Source organism: Carcharhinus amblyrhynchos, chromosome 7 (genome assembly GCF_965287045.1).
Source record: "Carcharhinus amblyrhynchos chromosome 7, sCarAmb.v2.hapA, whole genome shotgun sequence".
Lineage (NCBI taxonomy): Eukaryota > Metazoa > Chordata > Chondrichthyes > Carcharhiniformes > Carcharhinidae > Carcharhinus > Carcharhinus amblyrhynchos.
Window position 1 is genome coordinate 127,400,378 of NC_137330.1, and position 27,414 is coordinate 127,427,791.

The following is a 27,414-nucleotide window of genomic DNA, read 5'->3' on the forward strand; positions in this document are numbered from 1 at the left end:
TCAGTAGACAAATCCTCATCAAAAGTCCTTTCTGCCACTGTAATACTGTCCCTGACTAACAATGCCACACCTTCCCCTCTTTTAGCATCTTCCCTGATCTTACTGGCAGGCAGGAAGGTGGTTTGAGGTGTGTCTACTTCAATGCCAGGAGCATCTGGAATAAGGTGGGTGAACTTGCAGCACGGGTTGGTACCTTTAGACTTCGATGTTGTGGCCATTTCAGAGACATGGATAAAGCAGGGACAGGAATGGTTGTTGCAGGTTCCGGGGTTTAGATGCTTCAGTAAGATCAGGGAAGATGCTAAAAGAGGGGAAGGTGTGGCATTGTTAGTCAGGGACAGTATTACAGTGGCAGAAAGGACTTTTGATGAGGATTTGTCTACTGAAGTAGTGTGGGCTAAGGTTAGAAACAGGGAAGGAGAGGTCACCCTGTTGGGAGTTTTCTGTAGGCTTCCGAAGAGTTCCAGAGATGTAGAGGAAAGGATTGCAATGATTCTGGATAGGAGCAAAGGTAACAGGGTAGTTGCTATGGAAGATTTTAACTTTACAAATATTGACTGCAAAAGCTATAGTTTGAGTACCTTAGATGGGTCAGTTTTTGTTCAATATATGCAGGAGGGTTTTCTGACACAGTATGTTTGTAAATAGGCCAACAAGAGGCGAGGCAACATTGGATTTGGTACTGGGTAATGAACCAGGCCAGGTGTTAGATTTGGAGGTAGGTGAACACTTTGGTGATAGTGACCACAATTCGGTTACATTTACATTAACGATGGAAAGATAGGTATATACAGCAGGACAAGAGTATACTCCTGCAATCTTGAAACCTTATTCATGACCTCACCACTCTCAACCTCCTGTACACTGGAGCTACAATTCAGGTTCCCCTCCCCTGCTGAATTCATTTAAACCTTCTTGAAGAGCATTAGCAAAATTTCCCCCCCAGGGAATTGATACTCCTCAGGTTCAGGTGTAGACCATCCCATTTGTAGAGGTCCCACCTAATCCAGAATGACCCCCAATTATCCAGGTAACTGATTCCCTCCCTTCTGCACCATCCCTGCAGCCATGTGTTCAGCTGCTCTTTCTCCCTATTCCTCTTCTCGCTGGCATGTGGCACGGGTAACAAACCAGAGAAAATAACTGTCTATTCTAGCATATAAGCTTCCACCCTAACTCCCTAAATTCCTGCCTTACATTCCCATCACTTTCCCTACCTATGTCTTTGCTGCCTAAGTGAACGATGACTTGGAGCCCCTCTCCCTTAAGGATCCCGAAAATACGATCCGAGTCATCACGGACCCCGGCACCTGGGAGGCAACACACCAACCGTGATTCTCTCTCATTCCCACAGAATCTCCTCTCTGTCCCCCTAACTATGGAGTCCCCAATGACTAATGCTTTATTCCTCTCCCCCCTTTCCTTCTGAGCAACAGGGGCAGACTCTGTTAGACAGAGAAACGGCCACTGGGGATTGCTGAACTGACTGCTTCTTACCCCTTCTAACAGTCACCCAAGTATCCTCATTTCTAGGAGTAACTACCTCCCTCCCAGGTGCAGCAGGTGGTCAGGAAGGCGAATGGGATGCTGGCCTTCATAGCGAGGGGGATTGAATATAAAAGTAGGGAGGTCTTGCTGCAGCTGTATAGGGCATTGGTGAGGCCGCAGCTGGAGTACTGTGTGCAGTTTTGGGCGCCGCACCTGCGCAAGGATATTTTGGCCTTGGAGGGAGTGCAGAGGAGGTTTACTAGGCTGATACCGGAGTTGAGGGGGTTGAGCTATGAGGAGAGGCTGAATAAACTAGGCTTGTACTCGTTAGAGTTTAGAAGAATGAGGGGAGATCTCATTGAGACGTATAAGATGATGAATGGGATGGATAGGATAGAGGTGGAAAGACTCTTCCCGCTCAAAAAAGACAGTAGGACTAGGGGGCACAGCCTCAAGATAAAGGGGGGGCGGTTCAGAACGGAGTTGAGGAGGAACTTCTTCACTCAAAGGGTGGTGAATCTCTGGAATTCTCTGCCCGTTGAAGTGGTGGAGGCTGCCTCGCTAAATATTTTTAAGAAGCGGGTTGATGGGTTTTTGATAAGAGAAGGGATTAAGGGTTATGGGGAGAGGGCGGGAAAGTGGAACTGAGCCACGACAGATCAGCCATGATCTTATTGAATGGCGGGGCAGGCTCGAAGGGCCAGATGGCCTACTCCTGCTCCTATTTCTTATGTTCTTATGTTCTTATGTTCTATAGCTTTTTTCTCTGCCTCCCGAATGATCCTGAATTCATCCAGTTCCAGCTCCAGTTCCCTAACACAGACTTCAAGGAGCTGGAATTGGGTGCACTTCCTGCAGGTGTACTCAGCTGGAACACTAATGGTCCATCACCTCAAACACCCAACAGGTGGAACATTGCATTGCCATCCCTGCTAACTTCCCTTGCTAAGAAGTGAAAGAGACAAACAAAAGCAGCTTACCTGCTCTCACACCAAGTCTTTTTCTTTAGTTTAGAGGAGGGAGAGGGTGGGAGAATTGACACGTGTAGTGTCATGGGTTTCCTCCCCTTTCAAATTTATTGGGCAGAAACAAAAAAAACCTTCCCAGGCCTTCCTAGGGCCAACTTCCAGTTCTCTAGAAAAAAAACTCCAAAACAAAAAGTAAGTTAAGAATCAACACTCTTACCTATCAGCTTTCCTCACAAGAATCACCGCTCTGCCTGCTCTACTGGAACAATGAGGTCTAAATCCTGAAGGTAAGCACTTTTTAAAGAAAAGAACCTTCCTACTTCCGGTTCTCTAGAAAAAAACTTGGAAAAAAAAGTAAATTAAGAATCAACACTCATACCTATTAGCTCTATGTGATAATAATAAATCAAATGCAAATTTGATTTATTATTGTCACATATATGGTCTCACTACAGGAAGGATGTGGAAGCTATTGACAGGGTGCAGAGGAGATTTATAAGGAAGTTGCCTGGATTGGGAGGCATGCCTTATGAAGATAGGTTCCGGGAGCTCGGTCTCTTCTCCCTGGAGAGACAAAGGTTGAGAGGTGACCTGATAGAGATTTATAAAATGTTGAGAGGTATAGATAGGGTGGATTCTCAGAGGCTGAAATGGTTGCTACGAGAGGACACAGGTTTAAGTTGCTGGGGATCAAGTACAGAGGAGATGTTAGGGGTAAGTTTTTCACTCAGAAGGTGGTGAGTGAGTGGAATCAGCTGCCGTCGGTGGTGGTAGAGGCAAACTCGCTGGGTCTTTTAAGAGACTTCTGGATGAGTACATGGGATTTAATGGGATTGGGAGTTACAGATAGTTCTATGGCCTGGTAGGTATGGATATGATTGTCGCAACTTGTGGGCCGAAGGGCCTGTTTGTACTGTAGTGTTCTATGTTCTATATCAACATACAGTGAAAAATATTGTTTCTTGCATGCTATGCAGACAAAACATACCATTCATAGAGAAGGAAATGAGAGATTGCAGAATGTAGTGTTACTGTCATAGCCAGGGTGTAGAGAAAGATCAACTTAATGCAAAGTAAGTCCACTCAAATGTCTGACAGCAGCAGAGAAGAAGTTATTTGGTACGTGACCTCAGACTTTTGTATCTTTTTCCTGACAGAAGAAGATGGAAGAGAGAATGTCTGGGATGCATGGGGTCCTTAATTATGCTGGCTGCTTTTCTGAGGCAGCAGGAAGTATAAACAGAGTCAACGGGTGGAAGGCTGGTTTGTGTGAGGGATTGAGCTACATTCGCGACCTTTTGTAGTTCCTTGCGGTCTTGGGCAGAGCAGGAGCCATACCAAGCTGTGATACAGCCAGAAAGAATGCTTTCCATGGTGTATCTGTAAAGGTTCGTGAGAGTTGTTGTTGACATACCAAATTCCCTTAGTCTTCTAAGAAAGTAGAGGCGCTGGTGAGTTTTGTTAAATATAATGTTGGTATGGGGGGACCAAGACAGGTTGTTGGTGATTTGGACAACTAAAAATCTGAAGCTCTTGACCCTATATGATAGCACCCTCTGCAGAAGGAGAGAGATCTGGGGTCATTGAAGGTGACAAGACAGATAGAGAGAGCAGTTGAAGCATATCGTATTCTGGCATTCATAAATAATAGCATAGACTACAAGAGCAAAGAGGTCACGCGGAACATATGCAAGTCACTCGTCAGACCTCACCTAGAATATAGTGTGTAAGGCTGCGCACCACACTGAAGGAAGTCTGTGAACACATTGGAGAGAGTACAGAAGTGTACAAGAATAGCTCTAAGGACGAGAATGTCAGTCACGAGGATAGATTAGAGTGATGAAAGCTGAGAGGAGATTTGATAGAGATGTTCAAGATTATGAGGAGGCTGGACAGAGAGGATAAGGAGAAACTGTTCCCACCTAAAAAAAAGAGAGGCCATATATTTAAAATGATTTGCAAAATAAGCAGCTGTGATATGAGAAAAAATCTATTAACACAGCAGATGATTCGGGTCTGGAATGCCTGAGAGTGTGGTGCAGGCAGGTTCAATCAAGGCACTAAGGGGAATTTTTGCATGTCCAATCCACATCATGCTCATTTGGAGAGCCAATGCAGACATGATGAGCCATATGACCTCCTTCTGCATGTAACAATTTTATGATCTACGAAATATACTTGTTTACTCCAACGCTACATTTTTAAAATTCCTTGATGATCCTGTTCTCAAATCCCTTAAAGAAAGGGCTACATTAACACTTATCTTTATATACAGTACTATAATTAAATAATTCCTCTACCTAAGTTTATTATTCTGACCATCAAAATTATACTTCAATCATCCATGGCTAATACCATTACTGTTACTTAGTTCCCTGCATTATCATCTCTTGTACATAATCTTGTGCCAAAAGCAGTAGATATGTTATGCCTTTCTTTCACAACACTTCAGGACCACTTGATTATTTGAAAAGTCTACTACACTCTGATACAAAAAGGAGAACAGTTAAACCTTAACTCCCCAAGAGTTAGAGCTTGCAATTCTCTAAGATGTCCACAGAGCAAAAAAATGTACATCCCTGATGTTATTGTATTTAACAAAACTGGCTCTTTTGGTAAATGTTGTTCAGGAGCCCAAATGAATGTTAAAATTACAGGTGCAAGTTTCTACCAAGTGCTTCCTGAAGACAGGCTATAGTGAAACCTAACTATGGTCATTTGAAGACATGCTATTTGAAACTTAATGTAACGAGTTGGAACTTTTTATAGAGTTTCAATTCCTAATAAATATTTTCATTTTTCATAACATTAATTGGGTAGAAAATTATACATTTTATTACAGCATTTGGTTTCATATATATTTCAATGTTATAAACTTAATCTTTATACAGTCCTGCATGCAACTCTTTTGATACAAGATACAGATACTGGGCGAATGCATTCGAATTTTGATCACAGAATCGTTGAAGTTCTTCGAGAGGCTAAATGTATGCTAAAGATGGGCCTGGAGATACCAGACATAGGCAAACGTTTGCTAAAGTTTGAGAATGCTTTGAAATCTAATCATGATCTTTTGGAGGTATGTACTGGTTGTATACATTCCCGCGATTTTCTTTTGCACGCGCTCGCGTGGGTTTTCTCCGGGTGCTCTGGTTTCCTCCCACACCCCAAAGATGTGCTCTTAGGCTGATTGGTGTAACAAATTGTCCCTAAATTAGTCTCCCCTCAATCTAGTTTCCAATGTGGAATGCCATAAGCATAGACAAGGGTCATGGATGGAGAGGGACTCACAATGTTGAAGTGGCGGCACGGGCTCGTTGGCCCGAAGGGCCTGTTTCCCGTGCTGTGTTGTTCTTTGTTCTTTAATGTATAATGCAGTTTCTCTTAACATTGTCATATGTTATCCAATGACATTACAGTCATACTACGACCACCACAGAGACCAGTAGTTTTTAAGTGAAATTCCGATGTCCAGTTATTAGCTTCAAGGATGACATATCAAGATTTCATGCTAGAAAAAAAGAACTGTAACAAATGATTAAAAAGAAATTCTTGATTTTATGCTATTGCAACCATTGATGTATTTTCTCTTGTAGGCAACTTATACTTCAGACTATCAAAATAAGCAATGCCTTGTTAACTATCTGAAATTACACTTTTGACTGAGTTATGCTTCTCAAAGCACACAGTTATCTATTGTTTCCTTTTCATTTTCCCAGCTGGGTACTTTCTAATCCCAAAACTGATTTCCACAATGAATATTACACTATTCTGCTAAATCCAAGCTCTGCAAATTTTGCAGCATTTTTTAAGTCCTCACAAACTCGGTCATGAAAATTGGTGCAAGCTCCCACTCCATGGTGAATGACAGTCAGCATTTTCCCTATTTAAGTGGTAGGCCTTGTGAATTTTATATTTTGTATTTTCTTTTTCAGTTGGCTACAGAGCACACAGATCAAAACTACAATTGCTTTCCATCTGATATTTCTGGATTTATGTGGAAGCTGTAATCTGATCACAAAATAGTTTCCTTTATCTATCCTCTTTTTCACTGGAACAAGAAACAGATTAGTCTTCAAAACAGTGGAAATATTAAATAGTAATCTTTCATCCCAATTTCCTTTCACTTTTTAAGTAAAATATATTTTACAGCACAATTGTTTATAACTTAATACTTTCTGGGATTTTTGGGAAACTCATTGTAGTCTTGGAAAGAGCTGTCATTGTTCTCAAACAAAAATATCTTGCACCTCTTCCTCAGTAGCCCAACAAAATCTTCCCTCAATCTTAAATAATTAAATTTCCTAGGTTTGATGTCAGGCAGATTACAACACATGTCACCAGACACCTTTCATTTACACCAATTCAACTCTGCAGCTGCAAATATAGTAATATTATAAGCCATAAAATAGAGTCCTAAAACATTGTAATCTTACAAATTTACAATTTTAACAGTTAATAAGACAAATCCAAACTGAATTAAATGAGTACTTTGCGTGAGTATTCACCAAAGAGAAGGACTTGGTGGAGGATGAGTCTGGGAAAGGATGATAGACATGTTGAGAAAAGGAGGAGGTAGAATATAGAACAGAGAAAAACTACAGCACAAACAGGCCTTTCGGCCCACAAGTTGCACCGATCATATCTCTACCTACTAGGCTTACCTATAACCCTCAATCCAACGAAGTCCCATGTACTCATCCAGAAGTCTCTTAAAGGACACGATCGAATCTGCCTCCACTACCACTGCCAGCAGCCGATTCCACTCACCCACCACCCTCTGAGTAAAAAACTTATCCCTGACATCTCCTCTGTACCTACTCCCCAGTATCCTAAACCTGTGCCCTCTTGTGGCATGATGTGGGTATGCCGGCGTTGGACTGGCGTAAACACAGTAAAAAGTCTGACAACACCAGGTTTTAGTCCAACCTATTTATTTGATAATATACTCGCAAGCTTTCGGGTTAGCCCCTTCGTCAGGTGAATGGAGAGTTCTGGCCTCAGACAGAGCATATCAGATATGCTCTGATATGCTCAGATATGAACTCTCCATTCACCTGACGAAGGGGCTAACCCGAAAGCTTGCGAGTATATTATCAAATAAATAGGTTGGACTAAAACCTGGTGTTGTCAGACTTTTTACCCTCTTGTGGCAGCCATTTCAGCCCTGGGAAAAAGCCTCTGAGAATCCACCCGACCAATACCTCTCAACATCTTATATACCTCTATCAGGTCACCTCTCATCCTTCGTCTCTCCAAGGAGAAAAGACCAAGCTCTCAACCTATTCTCATAAGGCATGCCACCCAATCGAGGCAACATCCTTGTAAATCTCCTCTGCACCCTTTCAATGGCTTCCACATCCTTCCTGTAATGAGATGACCAGAACTGAGCACAGTACTCCAAGTGGGGTCTGACCAGGGTCTTATGCAGCTGCAGCATTATCTCCCAACTCCTAAACTCAATTCCTCAATTGATGAAGGCCAGTACACCATACGCCTTCTTGACCACATCCTCTACCTGCGAAGCCGATTTGAGCATCCTATGAACGTGGACACTGCTAAGAGTCTTACCCTTAATATTATATTCCTTCATAATAACATAAGAAATAGGAGCAGGAGTAGGCCATCTAGCCCTTTGAGCCTGCCCCGCCATTCAGTAAGATCATGGCTGATCTGAAGTGGATCAGTTCCACTTTCCCGCTTTCTCCCCGTAACCCTTAATTCCCTTGTCTATCAAAAACCTATCTACCCGTGACTTAAATATATTTAGCGAGGTAGCCTCCACCACTTCAATGGGCAGAGAATTCCAGAGATTCACCACCCTTTGAGTAAAGAAGTTCCTCCTCAACTCTGATCCAAACTGCCCCCCCCCACCCCTTATCTTGAGGCTGTGCCCTCTAGTTCTGCTGTCCTTTCTAAGCGGGAATAATGTCTCTACCTCCACCCTATCCATCCCCTTATTATCTTATACGTCTCTATAAGACCCCCCTCAGCCTTCTAAACTCCAACGATTACAGACTCAGTCTATTTAGTCTCTCTTCATAGTCCAACCCCCTCATCTCCGGTATCAGCCTAGTGAACCTCCTTTGCACTCCCTCCAAGGCCAATATATCCTTACGCAAGTGTGGCGACCAAAACTGCACACAGTACTCCAGCTGCGGCCTCACCAGTGCCCTGTACAGTTGCAGCAAGACCTCCCTGCTTTTATATTCTATCCCCCTCGCTATAAAGGCCAACATTCCATTCACCTTCTTGATCACCTGCTGCACCTGCAGACTGGGTTTTTGCGACTCGTGCACAAGGACCCCCAGATCCCTCTGCACCGTAGCATATTGCAGCTTTTCACCTTTTAAATAATAATCCCTCCTACTATTATTTCTGCCAAAGTGGATAACCTCACACTATACTCCATCTGCCAGGTCCTCACCCACTCGCTTAGCCTATCCAGATCCCTCTGCACTCTTTCCACACCCTCCACGCAATTTGCTTTTCCACTTGTCTTCGTGTCATCAGCAAATTTCGTCACCCTACTCTCAGCTCCCTCCTCCAGATCATCTATATAAATGGTAAATAGCTGAGGTCCCAGTACCGATCCCTGCGGCACTCCACCAGTCACCAACCGCCAATCAGAATAGCACCCATTGATACCAACTCTCTGCTTCCTATTAGACATCCAATCCTCTATCCACACAAACACCTTACCCCCAACTCCGTGCACCCTAACCTTCTGTAGCAACCTTTTCTGACGCACCTCATCAAACGCCATTTGGAAATCTAAAAACACCACATCCACCAGTTCCCCTCTGTCTACCACACTAGTTACAACCTCATAGAAAGCCAATAAATTCGTCAAACATGACTTCCCCTTAACGAATCCGTGCTGCGTCTGCTCAATCAAACCATTCTTTTCTAGGTGCCTCGCTATTTCTTCTTTGATGACGGATTCTTGCATTTTTCCAACTACAGACGTTAAACTAACCAGCCTATAATTCCCTGCCTTTTGTCTGCTACCTTTTTAAACAGCAGCTTAACATTAGCCGTTTTCCAATCTTCCAGCACTTCCCTGGAATCCAGCGAATTTTGGTAAATAATTACCACTATCACCTCTGCCATTTCTTTCAGAACCCTGGGATGCATTCCATCCGGTCCTGGGGACTTGTCCACCTTCAGTCCCATTAGTCTATCAAACGCTACCTCTCTAGTGACAATAATCGCATTCAGGCCCTCAACTCCTACCATCCTTCTATCTTTAAGATCCGGCAAACTATTTGCGTCCTCCTCCGTGAAGACTGGGGCAAAAAACTTATTTAAAGCCTCAGCCATTTCCTCATCTCCCACCGCTAAATCCCCCCTCTCATCCTCTAAGGGCCCAACGTTCACTCCAGAAAGCCTCCTCTTCTTTATGTATTTGTAAATACTTTTACTGTCCTTTTTTATATTTAGTGCTAGTTTAGCTTCATAGTCTATCTTTCCTTTCTTTATCACCTTCTTAGCCATTCTTTGTTGATTTTTAAATTGTTCCCAATCTTCTAATCGCCCACTACTTTTTGCCACTCTGAACGCATCAGCTTTTAATTTAATACTCTCCTTTATTTCCTTCGATAACCACGGCTGGTTATCCTTTCTCCTACAGTCCTTCTTCACCATCGGAATATATTTCTGCTGAGTACCGAAAAAGATCTCCTTAAAAATCCTCCACTGTTCCTCAGCCGTCCTACCAACCAATCTGCGCCCCCAATCTACATTCGCCAATTCTGCTCTCATCCTATTGTACTCCCCTCTGTTCAAACAGAGGACACAGGTTCGGGACCCTACTTTCTCATCCTCCATCTGCATCAAAAATTCAACCATACAATGATCACTCGTCCCAAGAGGATCCCTCACAAGAAGATCCCTAATTCTTCCTGCCTCGTTACACAACACCAGATCTAAGATAACTTGCTCCCTCGTAGGTTCCGTCACATACTGTTCAAGGAAACTATCCCGACAGCATTCCAAGAACTCTTCCTCAAGCCCACCGCATCCAACTTGGGTCATCCAATCAATATGCAGATTAAAATCTTCCATAATTATCGCCGTTCCATTTCTGTACGCATCATTTATTTGCTTGTTTATAGCCCGCCCACCTCTAAGTTATTATTTGGGGGCCTATAGACCACACCCACCAGCATTTTCCTCCCCTTACTATTCCTTATCTCCACCCACAACGATTCCACGTTTTGCTCTTTGCAGCCTATATCTTCCCTTACTAACTTCATCCCATTTGACCTGCCAAAATGAACCACCACACACTTATGCGGGTTGAAGGCCATCTGCCACTTCTCTGCCCAGTCTTGTGTCCTATCTATGTAACGCTGCAACCTCTGACATCCCTCCAAACTATCCACAACACCTCCAACCTTCGTGTCATTATTTTGGCCTTGGAGGGAGTGCAGAGGAGGTTTACTAGGCTGATACCGGAGTTGAGGGGGTTGAACTATGAGGAGAGGCTGAATAAACTAGGCTTGTACTCGTTAGAGTTTAGAAGAATGAGGGGAGATCTCATTGAGACATATAAGGTGATGAATGGGATGGATAGGATAGAGGTGGAGAGACTCTTCCTGCTCAGAAAGGACAGTAGGACTAGGGGGCACAGCCTCAAGATAAAGGGGGGGCGGTTTAGAACAGAGTTGAGGAGGAACTTCTTCACTCAAAGGGTGGTGAATCTCTGGAATTCTCTGCCCGTTGAAGTGGTGGAGGCTACCTCGCTAAATATTTTTAAGACGCGGGTTGATGGGTTCTTGATAAGAGAGGGGATTAAGGGTTATGGGGAGAGGGCGGGAATGTGGAACTGAGCCACGACAGATCAGCCATGATCTTATTGAATGGCGGGGCAGGCTCGAAGGGCTGGATGGCCTACTCCTGCTCCTATTTCTTATGTTCTTATGTATCATCACAATATACTGACTTAAGGAAGGATTGTTGCAGGCTGTTTGGTTGACCTGGAATCCTGTTGTTGGATATTAGCAGATTGGAGATAAATCGACTGCTTCTGAGTTCCCACCTGTTTAAAGAGTTCAAGATGTCACTTATTCACTTAAGGGATGTGCACTTCACTGGCTAGGGCAGTATTCATTGCCCATCCCTAATTGCCCTTGAGAAGGTGATGGTGAGTAGTGTTATTGAACCACTGCAGTCCATACACTGTTGGGGGGGGGTGTTCTGGGATTTTAAGCCAGTGATAATAAAACACTGGCAATATATATCTGTATTATAAGTCAGAATTGTAAGTGGTTCAGAGGGATCTCCTTCCTCCACATTGATTTCACAAAAGGGACATTTATCTGGTGTCTGGACTTGGTTTTTGTTTTATGGCTTGTTATATCACAATCATTAGCCTGAAAGAATTATTATCTATGTTACTGACCCTGTTGTGGGTCTTGGAAGACCCTCAGACTCCATTAGTGACATGAGCTTCTAAGGATCCTGCAGATGATATCCTTCCTTTCAATAATTCCCCTTTGAAATTGATTATGACAATGAAGTGTGAAATTTCATGAATAACATGTCAGGCTATGTCTCCAGTGCAATCCATGTAATGCCTCAATGGTCACCCTTTTTCCATCATCTTTTGGTTCAGCAAAGTTCATTTTCTAAATGTTTGTAACATTTATTCATGTTGTTTATTAATTTGTTCATGTCTTACTACATGTCAGTCCTTACATGCTCTGGGAAAAATAATTTTATTTCATTTGTGTCATATGTTTTTGCAAAAAGAAAAAAAGTTAAGAGATGTACAGTTATTCTCTCATTCACAATTAGAAGTGAAACACACAACTAAGGGGTGCAATGTTAGTTCCCAGCTGCACTTTGTTAGGTTTTCTTTAGGCTCAAGGTTTTCATTCTAGTTATGGTCTTAAGACAGAGTGGGAGTTAAGAACATAAGAACATACTGTTCCCATGGCAGGCGGGATGGGAAAATTCTACTCCTGTTGTCAATCAGAGGTGAGGATGAAAGTTATGTGAATAGCATGTTTCAGGAGATGGTCACCCTGCAACTTTAGAAAGCACTGGCAGAGAGGGCTACCTGACAGGCAAGAAAGACAAAGGTGGGTGTGCAGCAGACCCCTGACGCCATCCCACTTTCTAAATTTGAAAGACCTTCTGAGCAGAAAAATAAATTAAGAACATAAGAAATAGGAGCAGGAGTAGGCCATCTAGCCCTTTGAACCTGCCCCGCCATTCAATAAGATCATGGCTGATCTGAAGTGGATCAGTTCCACTTTCCTGCTTTCTCCCCATAACCCTTAATTCCCCTGTCTATCAGAAACCTATCTACCCGTGACTTAAATATATTTAGCGAGGTAGCCTCCACCACTTCAATGGGCAGAGAATTCCAGAGATTCACCACCCTTTGAGTGAAGAAGTTCCTCTTCAACTCTGATCTAAACTGCATGCCCCCCCTTATCTTGAGGCTGTGCCCTCTAGTCCTGCTATCCTTTCTAAGCGGGAAGAATCTCTCTACCTCTACCCTATCCATCCCCTTCATTATCTTATACGTCTCTATAAGATCCCCCCTCAGCCTTCTAAACTCCAACGATTACAGACTCAGTCTACTTAGTCTCTCCTCATAGGCTAGCCCCCTCATCTCTGGTATCGGCCTGCTGAACCTTCTCTGCACTCCCTCCAAGGCCAATATATCCTTCCGCAAGTGCGGCGACCAAAACTGCACACAGTACTCCAGCTGCGGCCTCACCAGTGTCCTGTACAGTTGCAGCAAGACATCCCTGCTTTTATATTCTATCCCCGTCGCTATAAAGGACAACATTCCATTCGCCTTCTTGATCACCTGCTGCACCTGCAGACTAGGTTTTTGTGACTCGTGCACAAGGACCCCCAGATCCCTCTGCACCGTAGCATGTTGCAGCTTTTCGCCTTTTAAATAATAATCCCTCGTACTATTATTTCTGCCAAAGTGGATAACCTCACACTTGCTAACATTGTACTCCATCTGCCAGGTCCTCGCCCACTCGCTCAGCCTATCCAGATCTCTCTGCAGACTTTCATGGATCAGTACCTGGGACTTCGATGTTGTGGCCATTTCAGAGACATGGATAGAGCAGGGGCAGGAATGGATGCTGCAGGTCCCAGGGTTTAAATGTTTTAGTCGAAGTAGAGAAGGAGGTAGAAGGGGGGGAGGGGTAGCATTATTGGTCAGGGATTGTATCACAGTGTCAGAGAGGAGGTTTGATGAGGACTTGTCTGTTGAGGTAGTATGGGCGGAGATTAGAAATAGGAGAGGAGAGGTCACCCTGTTGGGAGTCTTTTATAGACCTCCTAAAAGTTCTAGAGAGGTTGAGGAAAGGATTGCGGAGACGATCCTGGTTAGGAGTGAAAGTAATAGGGTAATTGTTATGGGGGATTTTAACTTTACTAATATTGATTGGAATTGTTATAGCTCTAGCTCGTTAGAGGGGTCAGTTTTTGTGCAAAGTGTGCAGGAAGGTTTTTTGACTCAGTATGTAGATAGGCCAACTAGAGGTGAGGCTATATTGGATTTGGTGCTGGGAAATGAGCCAGATCAGGTGTTGGATTTGGAAGTTGGTGTGCATTTTGGTGATAGTGACCACAATTCGTTTACGTCCACCTTAGTGATGGAAAGGGATAGGCATGAACCTCGGGCCAGTGGTTTTAGCTGGGGGAAGGGTAATTATGAGGCTATTAGGAGAGAATTAGGAAACATAGGGTGGACTAGGAGATTACAGGGATTGGGAACGTCCGAAATGTGGAGTTTTTTCAAGGAGCAGCTACTGCGAGTCTGTGATAGGTATGTCCCTGTCAGGCAAGGTGGAATTGGTAAGGCGAGGGAACCGTGGTGCACCAAAAAAGTTGATTCATTGGTTAAAAAGAAAAAGGAGGCTTATGTTCGGATGAGACGTGAGCACTCGGATAGTGCACTAGAGAGCTTTAGATTGGCTAGGAGGGAGTTGAAGAGCGAGCTAAGAAGGGCTAAAAGAGGACATGAGAAGACTTTGGCTGATAGGGTTAAGGAGAATCCTAAGGCGTTCTATAGGTATGTCAAGAACAGAAGGTTGGTTAGGGCAAGGTTAGGGCCAGTTATAGACGGCAGAGGGAAGTTATGTGTGGAACCGGAGGATATTGGTGAAGCATTGAACCAATATTTCTCTTCGGTGTTCACGCAGGGGGACATGGATATAGCTGAGGAGGACACTGGGTTGCAGGGGAGTAGAATTGACAGTGTTACAGTTGATAAGGAGGATGTGCTGGATATTCTGGAGGGTCTGAAAATAGATAAGTCCCCTGGTCCGGATGGGATTTACCCCAGGATTCTCTGGGAGGCAAGAGAAGTGATTGCAGAGCCTCTGGCTCTGATCTTCAGGTCGTCGTTGGCCTCTGGTATAGTACCAGATGATTGGAGGTTAGCGAATGTTGTCCCATTGTTTAAGAAGGGGAACAGAGACTTCCCCGGGAATTATAGACCGGTGAGTCTCACTTCTGTTGTGGGCAAGGTTTTGGAAAAAATTATTAGTGATAGGATTTATAGTTATTTGGAGAGTAATGAGTTGATTGGAGATAGTCAGCATGGTTTTGTGGCGGGTAGGTCATGCCTTACTAACCTTATTGAGTTTTTTGAGAAAGTGACCAAAGAGGTGGATGGGGGTAAGGCAGTGGACGTGGTGTATATGGATTTTAGTAAGGCGTTTGATAAGGTTCACCATGGTAGGCTTCTGCACAAAATGCAGATGTATGGGATTGGGGGTGATCTAGGGAACTGGATTAGGAATTGGCTAGCGGATAGGAGACAGAGGGTAGTGGTTGACGGTAAATATTCATCATGGAGTTCGGTTACAAGTGGTGTGCCTCAGGGATCTGTGTTGGGGCCACTGCTGTTTGTGATTTTTATTAATGATCTGGATGAGGGAATAGTTGGGTGGATCAGTAAATTTGCTGATGACACCAAAGTCGGAGGTGTGGTAGATAGTGAGGAAGGGTGTCATAGTTTGCAGGAAGACTTAGACAGGTTGCAGAGCTGGGCCGAGAGGTGGCGGATGGAGTTTAATGCAGAGAAATGTGAGGTAATTCACTTTGGTAGGAATAACAGATGTGTTGAGTATAGGGCTAACGGGAAGACTTTGAATAGAGTGGAGGAGCAGAGGGATCTAGGTGTATGTGTACATAGATCCCTGAAAGTTGGGAATCAAGTAGATAAGGTTGTTAAGAAGGCATACAGTGTCTTGGCGTTTATTGGTAGGGGGATTGAATTTAGGAGTCGTAGCGTTATGTTGCAACTGTACACAACTCTGGTGCGGCCGCACTTGGAGTATTGTGTGCAGTTCTGGTCCCCACATTACAGGAAGGATGTGGAGGCTTTGGAGAGGGTGCAGAGGAGGTTTACCAGAATGTTGCCTGGTATGGAGGGGAGATCCTATAAGGAGAGGCTGAGGGATTTGGGGTTGTTTTCGCTGGAAAGAAGGCGGCTAAGAGGGGATCTTATTGAAACATATAAGATGATTAGAGGTTTAGATAGGGTGGATAGTGATAGCCTTTTTCCTCTGATGGAAAAATCTAGCACGAGGGGGCATGGCTTTAAACTAAGGGGGGGTAGTTATAGCACAGATGTCAGGGGTAGGTTCTTTACCCAGAGGGTGGTGAGGGATTGGAATGCCCTGCCTGCTGCAGTTGTAAATGCGCCTAGCTTGGGGGCGTTTAAGAGGTCTGTGGACAGGTTTATGGACGAAAAGGGATTGGTTTAGGTTAGTGGGTCATTGTTGTTGTTGTATTTTTTTAACTGGTCGGCGCAACATCGTGGGCCGAAGGGTCTGTTCTGCGCTGTAATGTTCTATGTTCTATGTTCTATGTTCTATTTTCCACACCCTCCACGCAATTTGCTGTTCCACTCATCTTCGTGTCATCAGCAAATTTCGTCACCCTACACTCAGCCCCCTCCTCCAGATCATCTATATAAATGGTAAACAGTTGAGACCCCAGCACCGATCCCTGCAGCACTCCACTAGTCACCAACTGCCAACCAGAATAGCACCCATTGATACCAAATTCTCTTCATCTCTGTCTTAAATGGGTAATCCCTTATTATTATTAAACAGTGACCTCTAGATTCTCCCACAAAAGGAAATATCCTTTCCAGATATGCCCTTCAGGATCTTACATGTTTCAATCAAGTCGCCTCTTACTCTTCTCTCAAAGGGTTGTGAGTCTTTCAAATTTTCTTCCTCAAAAGGCTAAGGAAGCAACGTCAAAGAACAAAGACAAGAACAAATAACAATATAGCATAGGAATAGGCCCCTTCAGTTCACCAAACCTGCACCAATTCCTAATCCTTTTTATACCCACTAATTATGCCCCATGCACAGTTTCTATCCCTCTGTTTGCCTCCCATTCTTCTGTCTATCAAGATATGCCTTGAACATTGCTAACATGCCTACTTTCACCACCTCCACTGCCAGTTCATTCCAGGTACCCGCCATCCTGTGTGTGAAAAACTTTCTCTGCAAATCTTCCTTAAACTTTCCCCTCCTCATCTTGAACATGTGCCTTAGATAGTTGACCTTTCCACCCTGGGAAAAAGAATCTGACTAGCCACCCAATTTTGCCTCTCATAATTTTGTAGATCTCTATCAGGTTGTCCTTTAGCCTCTGTCTTTCCTGTGAAAACAATTGGAGTTTATCCAACCTCTCCTCATACATAAAACCCTCCGGATCAAACAACATCATGGTGAACATTCTCTGCATCTCTCCAAAGCTTCCACATCCTTCTGGTAGTGTGGCAAACTAGAACTACACACAATATCCTAAATGTGGCCTAACTAAAATTTTATATAGCTGTACCATAACTTTGCAACTTTGATATTTGATGCCCCAACCAATGAAGGCAAGCATACTGTATGCCTTCTTGACCACAATATCCACCTGTGTTGCCACTTTCAAGGATCTGTGGCACTGTACATCCAGATTCCTTTGCATGACATTGCTCCTGAGGGTGTTTCTATTTACTGTATAATTCACACCTGAATTTGATCTTCCAAAATGCATCACCACATTTGTCTGTGTTAAACTTCATCTACCATTTCTCTGCCCAAGTCTGCAATCTATCTATACCCTGCTGTAGCCTTTGACAATCCTTATTCCCATCTGCAACTCCGCCAATTTTTATGTCATCTGCAAATGTACGAATCAGACCACTTACATTTTCCTCCAGATCATTTATATATATTACAAATAACAGAGGTCCTTGCACTGATCCTTGTGGAACACCACTAGTTACTGATCTCCATTCAGAAAAACAGTCTTCCGTCGGTACTCTCTAGGCGGGATTTTATGACCTCACACCACTCAGGCAAGGTCATAAAATCCTGCCCAAGGCCAACAGAGATTTCCGTTCTGGGAACCTCGCCTGTCCTGAGGTGGTTGAGTTTTGGCCCTTGTCTTTCATGGTCAAGCCAGTTCTGTATCCTTCTAGCCAGCACACTCCGGACCTCATGAGACTTTACCTTTTGTAGCAGCCTGCCATGAGGGACCTTGTCAAATACCTTACTAAAGTCCATGTAGAACAGCATCCACTGCCTTTCCCTCATCATTTATTCTTGTCACGTTCTCAAAAAACTCTGTCGAATTCGTGAAATATGACCTTCTCCATACAAAACTGTGCTGGCAATCAACAACAAGTCCATTTACTCCCAAGTGTGAATAAATTCTGTTTCAGTATCTTCTCCAACAGCTTCTCCACCATTAATGTCAAGCTCACTGGCCTGTAATTACCTTAATTATCTCTGTTTCTCTTCTTAAACAAAGGAACAACAGTGGCCATTCACCAGTTTTCTGGAACCTCACCATGAAGATGCAAGGATATCTGCTAAGGCCTTAACTATTGCCTCCCACAGTATCCTGGGATGGATCCTATCCAGCCCTGGTGACTTATCCTTCTTAATGCATTTTAAGACACCTTACATTTCCTCCTTCATTATATTGACTTGTCCAAGAGTATTGTCATACCCTTCCCTAACCTCAATACCAATGCAAAGTACTCATTAAGATTTCACACACTTTCTCTGGCTCCACGCAAAACCTCCCTCCTTTATCCTTGAGTGGACCTATTCTTTCCCTAGCGACCCTCTTGCTCCTAAAATATGTATAAATATTTCGGAATTCTCCTTAACTCTGCTGGTAAAGGACATTACACAGCCCCTTTTAGCCCTCCTAACTCCCTGTTTAAGCCCCTTCATACTTTCTCCATATTCTTCAAGGGCTACATCTATTTTTATGTAAACTGCTGCTTTTTTTTGCCTAAGCTGACAATTTCCCTTGTCATCCAAGGCTCCTGAATCTTGCCATTCCTGTCCTTCATGTTTGCAGGAATATGCCTGTCCTGCACTCTAATCAACTGGTCTTTAAAAGAATCATATATGTCAGATGTGGATTTACTCTTACACAGCGCTCCCAGACAATACGGGGGAAGATTAAAATCACCCACCACAATATTCCTGTTATTTTTGCATCATTCCAGAATCTGACTACATTCCTTTTCCTTTACCTCTCTCTGGTAGGTGGGAGCTCTGTGGTACAATCCCAGCATTGTGTTTGCATCCTTCCAGTTCCTGAGCTCTACTCATAATGCCTCTCTCTGTAAGATCCCTTTGAAGTGCGCTCCCTCAACACAGCTGTGAAGTGCTCCCAAACCAGTAATGCAATTTCCCCATCACTTTTGCATCGCAGAATATGAAGCTGCTAATCCTGTTGCTCTTTCAACCATGTCTCTGTGTGTTGAAGTTGAAATTTTCCTGCTTCTTGACTGTGATTGAAAGACTTAACAGAAGTAACTCCAATAAAATAACGAATCTTTATTTACAGAAGACTGCATGCAGTGTTGGCAGTAACATGGGTTGGGATAGCAGTTGTTATGACTTGCTAATTCCTTCTCAAGTCCGCATTTACATAAAGAATCAGTTCAGTATTTATACATAATCATTATCAGTTTGCGTGACCAGAGCTTATTCAGTAATTCAATCAGTAGTAGCGTCATAAGCAATGTCATAAGTCCTGATACAACCTGCTGACCTCTTAGAACTGTTTGTCTCATTAAACATATCTTTATCTTGTCCTTTGATAGAACAGAAGAAGGTTGGTGACTCTTTCATCCTTGACCTTATCTTGTCTTACTCATACAGCCCTAGGTTATGCGGAGTCAGCCTTATCAGGTCTTATAGGGGTCAGGCATTTTGGAATAGCTTGGTCAGCTTTCCTTATTTTGTACCAAATAGTTGACAAATTTTCCCATCATGCCATTACTTCATTCGTACAACTTCACATGTGGGAGCAACAACATCATAATTCCACGCATTAATCCAAGTTCATTTGTCTTACCTGTTAAACTTCTGGCATTGAAGCAAATACAATTCAAGCCTTCAGTCCAGCTGAGCTCAGCGACCTGTCCCTGACTGCTCTTCCTCTTAGCCATATTTGCTTTTGTTTCAAGCTCTTCCCTGGTCTCTGTATTTACTGATCTGCTGGTCTGGTTCCCACCCTCCCCTGCCAAACTAGCTTAAACTCTCCTGAGCAACACTAGCAAAGCTCCTTGCCACAGTATTGGTGCCCCTCCTGTTTAGGTGCAACCTGTCCTTCTTGAACAGGTCCCACCTTCCCTGAAAGACATCCCAAAATCCGAAGCACACTTTCTACATCAACTCCTGAGTCATGCATTCAACTGTACTATAAAAAAGAACAAAGATAATTACAGCACAGGAACAGGTCCTCCAAGCCTGCACCTACTATGCTGCCTGTCTGAACTAAAAGCCCCTACCCTTGCGGGAACCATATCCCTCTACTCCCTGCCTATTCATGTATTTGTCAAGATGCCCTTAAAACTCACTATCGTAACTGCTTCCACTACCTTCCCCGGCAGCAAACTCCAGGCACCCCCACCCTCTGAATAAAAAATTTGCCCTGTACATTTCCTTTAAACTTTGCCCCTCGCACCTTAAACCTATATCCCCTAATTTCCACCATGGTAAAGAGCTTCTGACTATCCACTCTGTCCATGCCCCTCATAATCTTGTAGATTTCTATTCGGCCGCACCTCAACCTCCATTGTTCCAGTGAGAACAAACGAAGTTTCTCTAACCTCTCCTCATAGCTGATACCCTCCAAAACCAGCCAACTTCCTGGTAAATCTTTTCTGTACCCTCTTCAAAGCCTCCACGTCCTTCTGGTGGTGTGGCAACCAGAATTGAATACTATATTCCAAGTGCGACCTAACTCGAGTTCTATAAAGCTGCAATATGATTTGCCAATTTTTAAACTCAATGTCTCAGCTGATGAAGGCAAGCATATCGTATGCCTTCTTGACTACCTTCCCCACTTGCAATGCCACTTTCAGTGACCTGTGTATCTGTACACCCAGATCCCTTTGCCCATTAGTACTTTTAAGGGTTCTGCCATTTACTGAATATTTCTAATCTGTATTAAACCTTCCAAGATGCATTCACTCACATTTGTTTGTGTTAAACTCCATCTGCCATCTCTCTGTCCTAGTCTTCAACCGAGTTATATCCTGTGGTCCTCATCACTATCTACAATTCCAAAAACCACTGAATCATCTGAAAACTCACTAATTAAACCAGTTACATTTTCCTATAGATATATATATATCACAAACAGCAAAGGTGCTAACACTGATCCTTGAGGAGCGCCATTTGTCACAGCCCTCCATTCAGAAATGCACCCTTCCACTGCGACCCGCTATCTTCTTTGACCGAGCCAGTTCTGTATCCATAGAACATATGGAACAGTACAGACCCTTCGGCCCTCGATGTTGTACTGAGCTATCTCCAAACCCAAGATCAAGCTTTCCCATTCCCTATCATTCTGGTGTGCTCCAAGTGCCTATCCCGAACTTGATTTACCAGGCCTATCAAGAAAATCCTGGAAAAACTCAGCAGGTCTGATAGCATCTGTGGCAAGAGAATAAAGCCAATATTTCAGAAACGTTGGCTTAATTCTCTCTCCACAGATGCTGTCAGACCTGCTGAGATTTTCCAGCATTCTCCATTTTTGTTTCAGATTCCAGCATCTGCAGTAACCTGCCTTTACCAGAATGGATGGCTGCTGGCTCCCTCTGAAAGGTAAGTACCCAAACTGAAACTAGACCCTAGAACCCTCCATGCTTTATTTTAAGCTTTACCTGGTATAGGCTCCTCCCTCCAGCCCCTGCCACTGGCTGCTGGCTTCTCCTGAAAGATAAGTGTCCAAATAGAAACCTTTGAATATTTTTAAAGCAGAGCAAGATAAATGTTTGATTTGCCAAGGGTGAAACATTATTCAGGTAGACAGAAATGTGGGATTGAGGTTACAGTCAAATCATCTGTGGACTTATTGAATGATGGAGTATGCTCAAAGTGGCAAACGGTCTATTCCTGCTCCCAATTTGCCTGTTCTTTTGTATGTTTGAAACTCCAGTAGATGCAACCATAGGCTATCCAATCTTTCTACATGCAACAACCTGCCTTTTCCAGGTATTAGTCCAGTACATCTATGTTTACCTGTGCTAAGATCCCAGTCTATAATATCCAGGATTAATATGAGGTACATGTGAATTGACAAGCAACCAACACTTAGTGGGCAGGTTGAGTACAGGTAGTCAGGAGGGGTTGGTGGACAGTCAGAGGATTGGGTCCTTATTGGGGTGGGGTGGAATGGCTGGATGGGGGGGGTCAGTGGGGTGAACAGTGGGCCACCAGGTGGTCAAGGAGGTCCCATGGGGTGATTGGGACCTGAGACGAGCCCCACGGGATCGGGGTGAGGGTTGTTATGCAGGGACTAGAAATGGTTTTAATTCTTCTAACTTTTTCTGGGAAACTATTCTGGTAAGCCAGATTGAGATTTGTATCGTACTTGTGGGTGGTTCTGAATGAACCACTTGTCCAGAGGAAATTTAACCATCCCAGACAATTGCAGTACAATCCCTATCTAGTGATTGCAAGAGGATGTGGGGGAGGTTTCCCAGCATATCTTCGGGGTATCATCCCCTAGTTGCTCCTCCGAGGGCTCAGAGATTATGGACAATCAATTTCAGAATGCAGTCTTCGTGTTTGACTGATGTAAATGATTCCCATTTTGAAGGTCTTATGAGGATGCGCTGAGGGACTTGAGGTTGTTTTCATTAGAGAGAAGAAGGTTAAGAGGTGACCTAATTGAGACATACAAGATGATCAGAGGATTAGATAGGGTGGACAGTGAGAGCCTTTTTCCTCAGATGGTGACGGCTAACACGAGGGGACATAGCTTTAAATTGAGGGATGGTAATTATAGGACGGATGTCAGAGGTAGGTTCTTTACTCAGAGGGTAGTAAGGGTGTGGAATGCCCTGCCTGCAGCAGTTGTGGTCTTGCCAACTTTAAGGGCATTCAAATGGTCATTGGATAGGGATATGGATAATATAATTATAGTTTAGGTTAGAGGGTCATGAAATTCATTCCACTGGTCGGCGCAACATTGTGGGCCGAAGGGCCTGTACTGTGCTGTAATGTTCTATTTACCCACTTCCAAGCTTCAAGATTAACACAAAAATGGGCAAAATCTTTTACTGTATTTCATTTCCTAAGTGGACAGAACAACATAAATCTTAAAACTGAAATCAGAAAATTATCCATTCACAGCTGATTTAATAGTTAAGATCAGGTTCTATATTATGTTTTAATGGAAAAAATAATTCTAAATTAGAATTTGCTAATGGAAATTGAATCAATTTTACATCTTAATACTTTTTCATTTTACATTTCTATAATCAGTCTGTGCTTCAATCCTTTGAGAGTGTGTGCCATGGAATTCCTTCCGAGTATGTGACATTGATAACACCAAAAATTAAAAAGGCAAGTGATACATAGGTTTCATTTTGTTGCTATATCTGCATCCTCACTTCACTAACATGTTTTCACTGAAAAAAGAATCTAGGGTAGGACAGACCATATTGTTTTAATTAATTTCACAGCATAAAAATACCAATGGCTGATGAACTGGCTATGGCATCCCAAATATTTTCATGACCAAAATATAAAGGTTGGGATTCTCCCAAAATAAATGTAAGTGCCCAAAAGTTGGGAAAACGAGAGTAGTTCCCGCCTGTTTATTTGGGCGTACTTACCAGAACGAATCTCTGACATTCTGAGGAATAGAAAGTGCCTTAGCATGATTAATTCTGAAAACTGGTGAGTGTGGCCTATTTCCACTCAAGAGTCCGGCAGCTTCGTGCTGTGCGGGCTACTGCGCATGTGCCGATCTTGTCAATGCAGAGATCACTCTGGTCTCCCGATTGCATGCTTTTGATCGCTGGCCTTCCCCACAACCCTCCTGATTGCTGGCCTTCCTGATGCTCCTTAACCCCCCCCAATTGCTTACCTACTGGACCCCTCCCTTCCCCCAGGCCAGTTCTGAGCTCTCTCCCCCCCATCCTCTCACCCACTGGCCAGCCCTGAACACTCCCACTCTAATAACCAGGCCCCATACCTCTCCTTGGTCCCCCCTCCCTCAACCCCCGGCCATGGCCAGCCCCAATCACCTCCTTCAGGGGATCAGGCTGGCACTGCCCAAGGGCACTTCCCCTTGCTCCAACCTCCCGGGAGGGCCTCAATGGCCTCTGTCCCACCAGTGGGGGGAGGATGCTGTTCCCCGTTCGTAGGGAGCAGTTGTAAACTCCGCTGTGGGAACCATTCCCCGTGCCCAGGGGTGGGGTGGGAAATGCTAGCGGGCCTACAGAATACCGCCCCAGACCTGCTAATCATGTGGAAATTATAATTTCTATACAATAATCAGCTCCACACTGATTTCCAGTGCAAAGCTGATTACGCGACAAAAAAGTGCCTCAGAGATTCACAACCGGTGTCTAGCTCGTCGTGAACTTCACTAAAATTGGGCCGAAGGTTTACAGCATGTTTCCATGCTATAAACCTCAATGATTGTATGACTCTGAAGGTCCTGCTGATGTCTTCTTTCCGAGTGCGCTGCTTGAGCAGTGCAGCGGGCTGGGAGAATCACAGCCAAATTTACTTTTTAATGTTTGAAGGAGCCAGACTTATATCACAATTTTCCTTTCTGTTGATGTCCAATTTACTGCCAGTTATTTTTTAGTGTTTTGTGTTAAAGTAAATGAAGTTAAAGTTCTGACATTTATTATGAATTCACAAATTGGCACAGATTCATCAGTGAACAAGTAATCCAGAGGCCCAGATTAATGCTCAGGAGACAAAATCCCACCACAACATTTATGTGGAATTTAAATTCAATTAATAAAAATCTAGAATTGAAAGCTAGTCTCAGTCACGGTGACCAAGATATCTACAATTGATTGTTGTGAAAGGTCATCTGTTGTCCTTACTGTGTCTGGCCTATTTGTGCATCTGAATTGTTTAGCAAGCCGGCCCACTTGTGAAATCACATATAACAATAGATGTTTTCTTTTGGGTCTCCAAGAGTAGGCTGATTGAGCAGGGTCTGTTCTTTGTCCATTATGACCAACCAAAGGAATGTGTAACTTCAATCAGCCAGCTGCTGGAACATACAGCCTACATATAAAATTAATAAACAATGTTGCTCAATTGTGCAGTAGGTACTTTTGTTTTGGATTGATGGCAGCATTTTGCTAATGGAAAATTTAACTTGCATAATCACTGAACAAAAGCAGCGTTCAAAGGCTTGCTTAATATGATATTCAAATTTTTAAGGCACTTTGCCACTTACTGCATAAAAAGATTCCCTTAATGTTGTTATTGCTTCAACTGTTAATCACTTTAAATTAATATCCTCAAGCAAGGATCTCAACCATTCTGTTGCTTACTATCTGCTTATCTATACTAACTGTATACATGCTGGTAAATGTTTTTCATTGGACCTCTTTTATGTTAGCCAACATTCTGATTTAATTTATGTAATTATCAGTCCTACTTTATTCTTCTTCAGTGCCCTCCCAATGTATGGTATTTTGCTAGATTCTTGCTTGAAGTATTCACCTGACACCCAATTTTTTACTACACCACATTCTTCATCTCTTTTGTCATCCAAAGAGCCCTGGCTTTGCTTCCCCTAATTTTCATTCTTGTTTAAATGCACCTAGCCTGCAGCTCAAAAATCTAACCATTGAAGAACTATTCTTCTATTAGAATTTGAGGCAGTACGAGCTTGCTTTCTGGGGTGAAAGACTTGTCATATGATGAGACACAAATTAGGCCTATAAATTGTGGAGTTTTGTACAATGTGAGGTGGATCTTGTTATATATTTAAAAAGTTGCAACTGAGTTATGAGAGAACCCTTGGGGATGAGTGATCATAGTGTGATAGAATTCTTTATCAACACTCAACATTGATAGAGAAAAGGTACTCAGCAATTATTAGGATTGAGGACAGACAAGTCCCCGAGCCCTATTATCCACTTTGCTAGTTACAGCTAGGTTATTAAAGGAAGTGGTGGTGGAAATAGTGGATCCATTGGTTATAAGATTCCTAATTTCCCTGGATACAGGAAAGGGCTCCAGCGGATTGGAAAAATGCTAATATAAAATGTAATGCCCTTATTCAAAGAGGAAGGGAGACAAAATATGGGAAATTACAAGCTAGTTAATTTAACATCTGTTGTTGGGAAAGTTAAAGTTTATTTATTAGTGTCAAGTAAGGCTTACATTAACATTGCAATTAAATTACTGTGAAATTCCCCTAGTCACCACAATCTGGTGTCTGTTCATGTTAATATACCTAACCAGCACATCATTCAGACTGTGGGAAAAACCGGAGCATCCGAAGGAAACCCACGCAGACACAGGGAGACCATGCAAACTCTGCACAGACAGTGACCCAAGCTGGGAATTGAACCTGGGTCCCTGGCGCTGTGAGAAGGCAGTGTTAACCACTGTGCCACCATGCCACCCATATCAAGAAAACAATATCAGGACGTTTGGAAAATCAAAATGTTATCCATCAAAGACAGCATGGTTTTATGAAGGGCGAATCATGTTTGACTAATTTGCTAGTGTCCTTTGCTTGTAACGAAGCAAAATGGATAATGGGAATCCTGCAGATGTAATATCTGGATTTCCAGAAGGCGTTTGATAAAGTGCCATTGAAAAGGTTAATTTACAAGGTTAGGTCACATTGGATTAGGGGTAATTTATTAGCTTGGATAGGTGACTGGCTGATGGAGAGAAGACAGAGAGTTAGCATAATTTTTTTTTCCTGAATAGCAAGAAGTAACTAGTGGGGTGCCACAGGGTTCAATCCTAGGGCCCCAGCTATTTACAATCTATATTAACAGCTTGGATACAGGGATAGTAGGCTCTATAGCCAAATTTGCAGATGACACAAAAATAGGCAGGACAGTAAGTTGCAATGAGGAAATAAGAACCCTACAAATTGATACAGCTAAGTTAGGAGAGTGGGCCAAAATGTGGCAGATGGAGTTTAACGTGGATAAGTGTGACATTATGCACTTTGGTCAGGAAAATGGGAAGGTGATTTATTATCTAAATGGGGAGAGACTTCGGCATGCTCCGGTGCAAGGGGATCTGGGTGTCCTCGTTCATGAGTCACAGAAAACTAGTATGCAGGTACAGCAGATAATAAAGAAAGCAAATGGAATGTTAGCATTTATAGCTAAGCCGTGAATGTAGCCTCATCCATCATGCAAACCAGCCTCCCATCCATTGACTCTGTGTACATTTCCCACTGCCTTAGCAAAGCAGCCAGTATTATCAAGGACCCCACGCACCCAAGACATTCTCCCTTCCACCTTCTTCTGTCGGGAAAAAGATACAAAAGTCTGAAGTCATGTACCAACCAACTCAAGAACAGCTTCTTCCCTGGTACCATAAGACTTTTGAATGGATCTATCTTGCATTAAGTTGATCTTTCTCTACAACCTAGCTATTACTGTAACATTATATTCTGCACTTCCTTGTTTTCT

At 43.2% G+C, this 27,414-nt stretch overlaps 1 protein-coding gene across 1 annotated transcript in view; it reads left to right on the forward strand.

The window, feature by feature from the left end:
• The window catches only part of LOC145345624 (dynein axonemal heavy chain 8-like), a gene marked incomplete at its 3' end in the record, with an annotated part of 1,250,971 nt that overhangs the window by 462,267 nt on the left and 761,290 nt on the right, over positions 1-27,414 (forward strand). The window contains exons 18-19 of the mRNA XM_080193458.1: positions 5,348-5,535; positions 23,258-23,338. Of these exons, the coding sequence (XP_080049584.1) occupies positions 5,348-5,535; positions 23,258-23,338 (269 nt within the window). The remainder of the gene's footprint in view (positions 1-5,347; positions 5,536-23,257; positions 23,339-27,414) is intronic.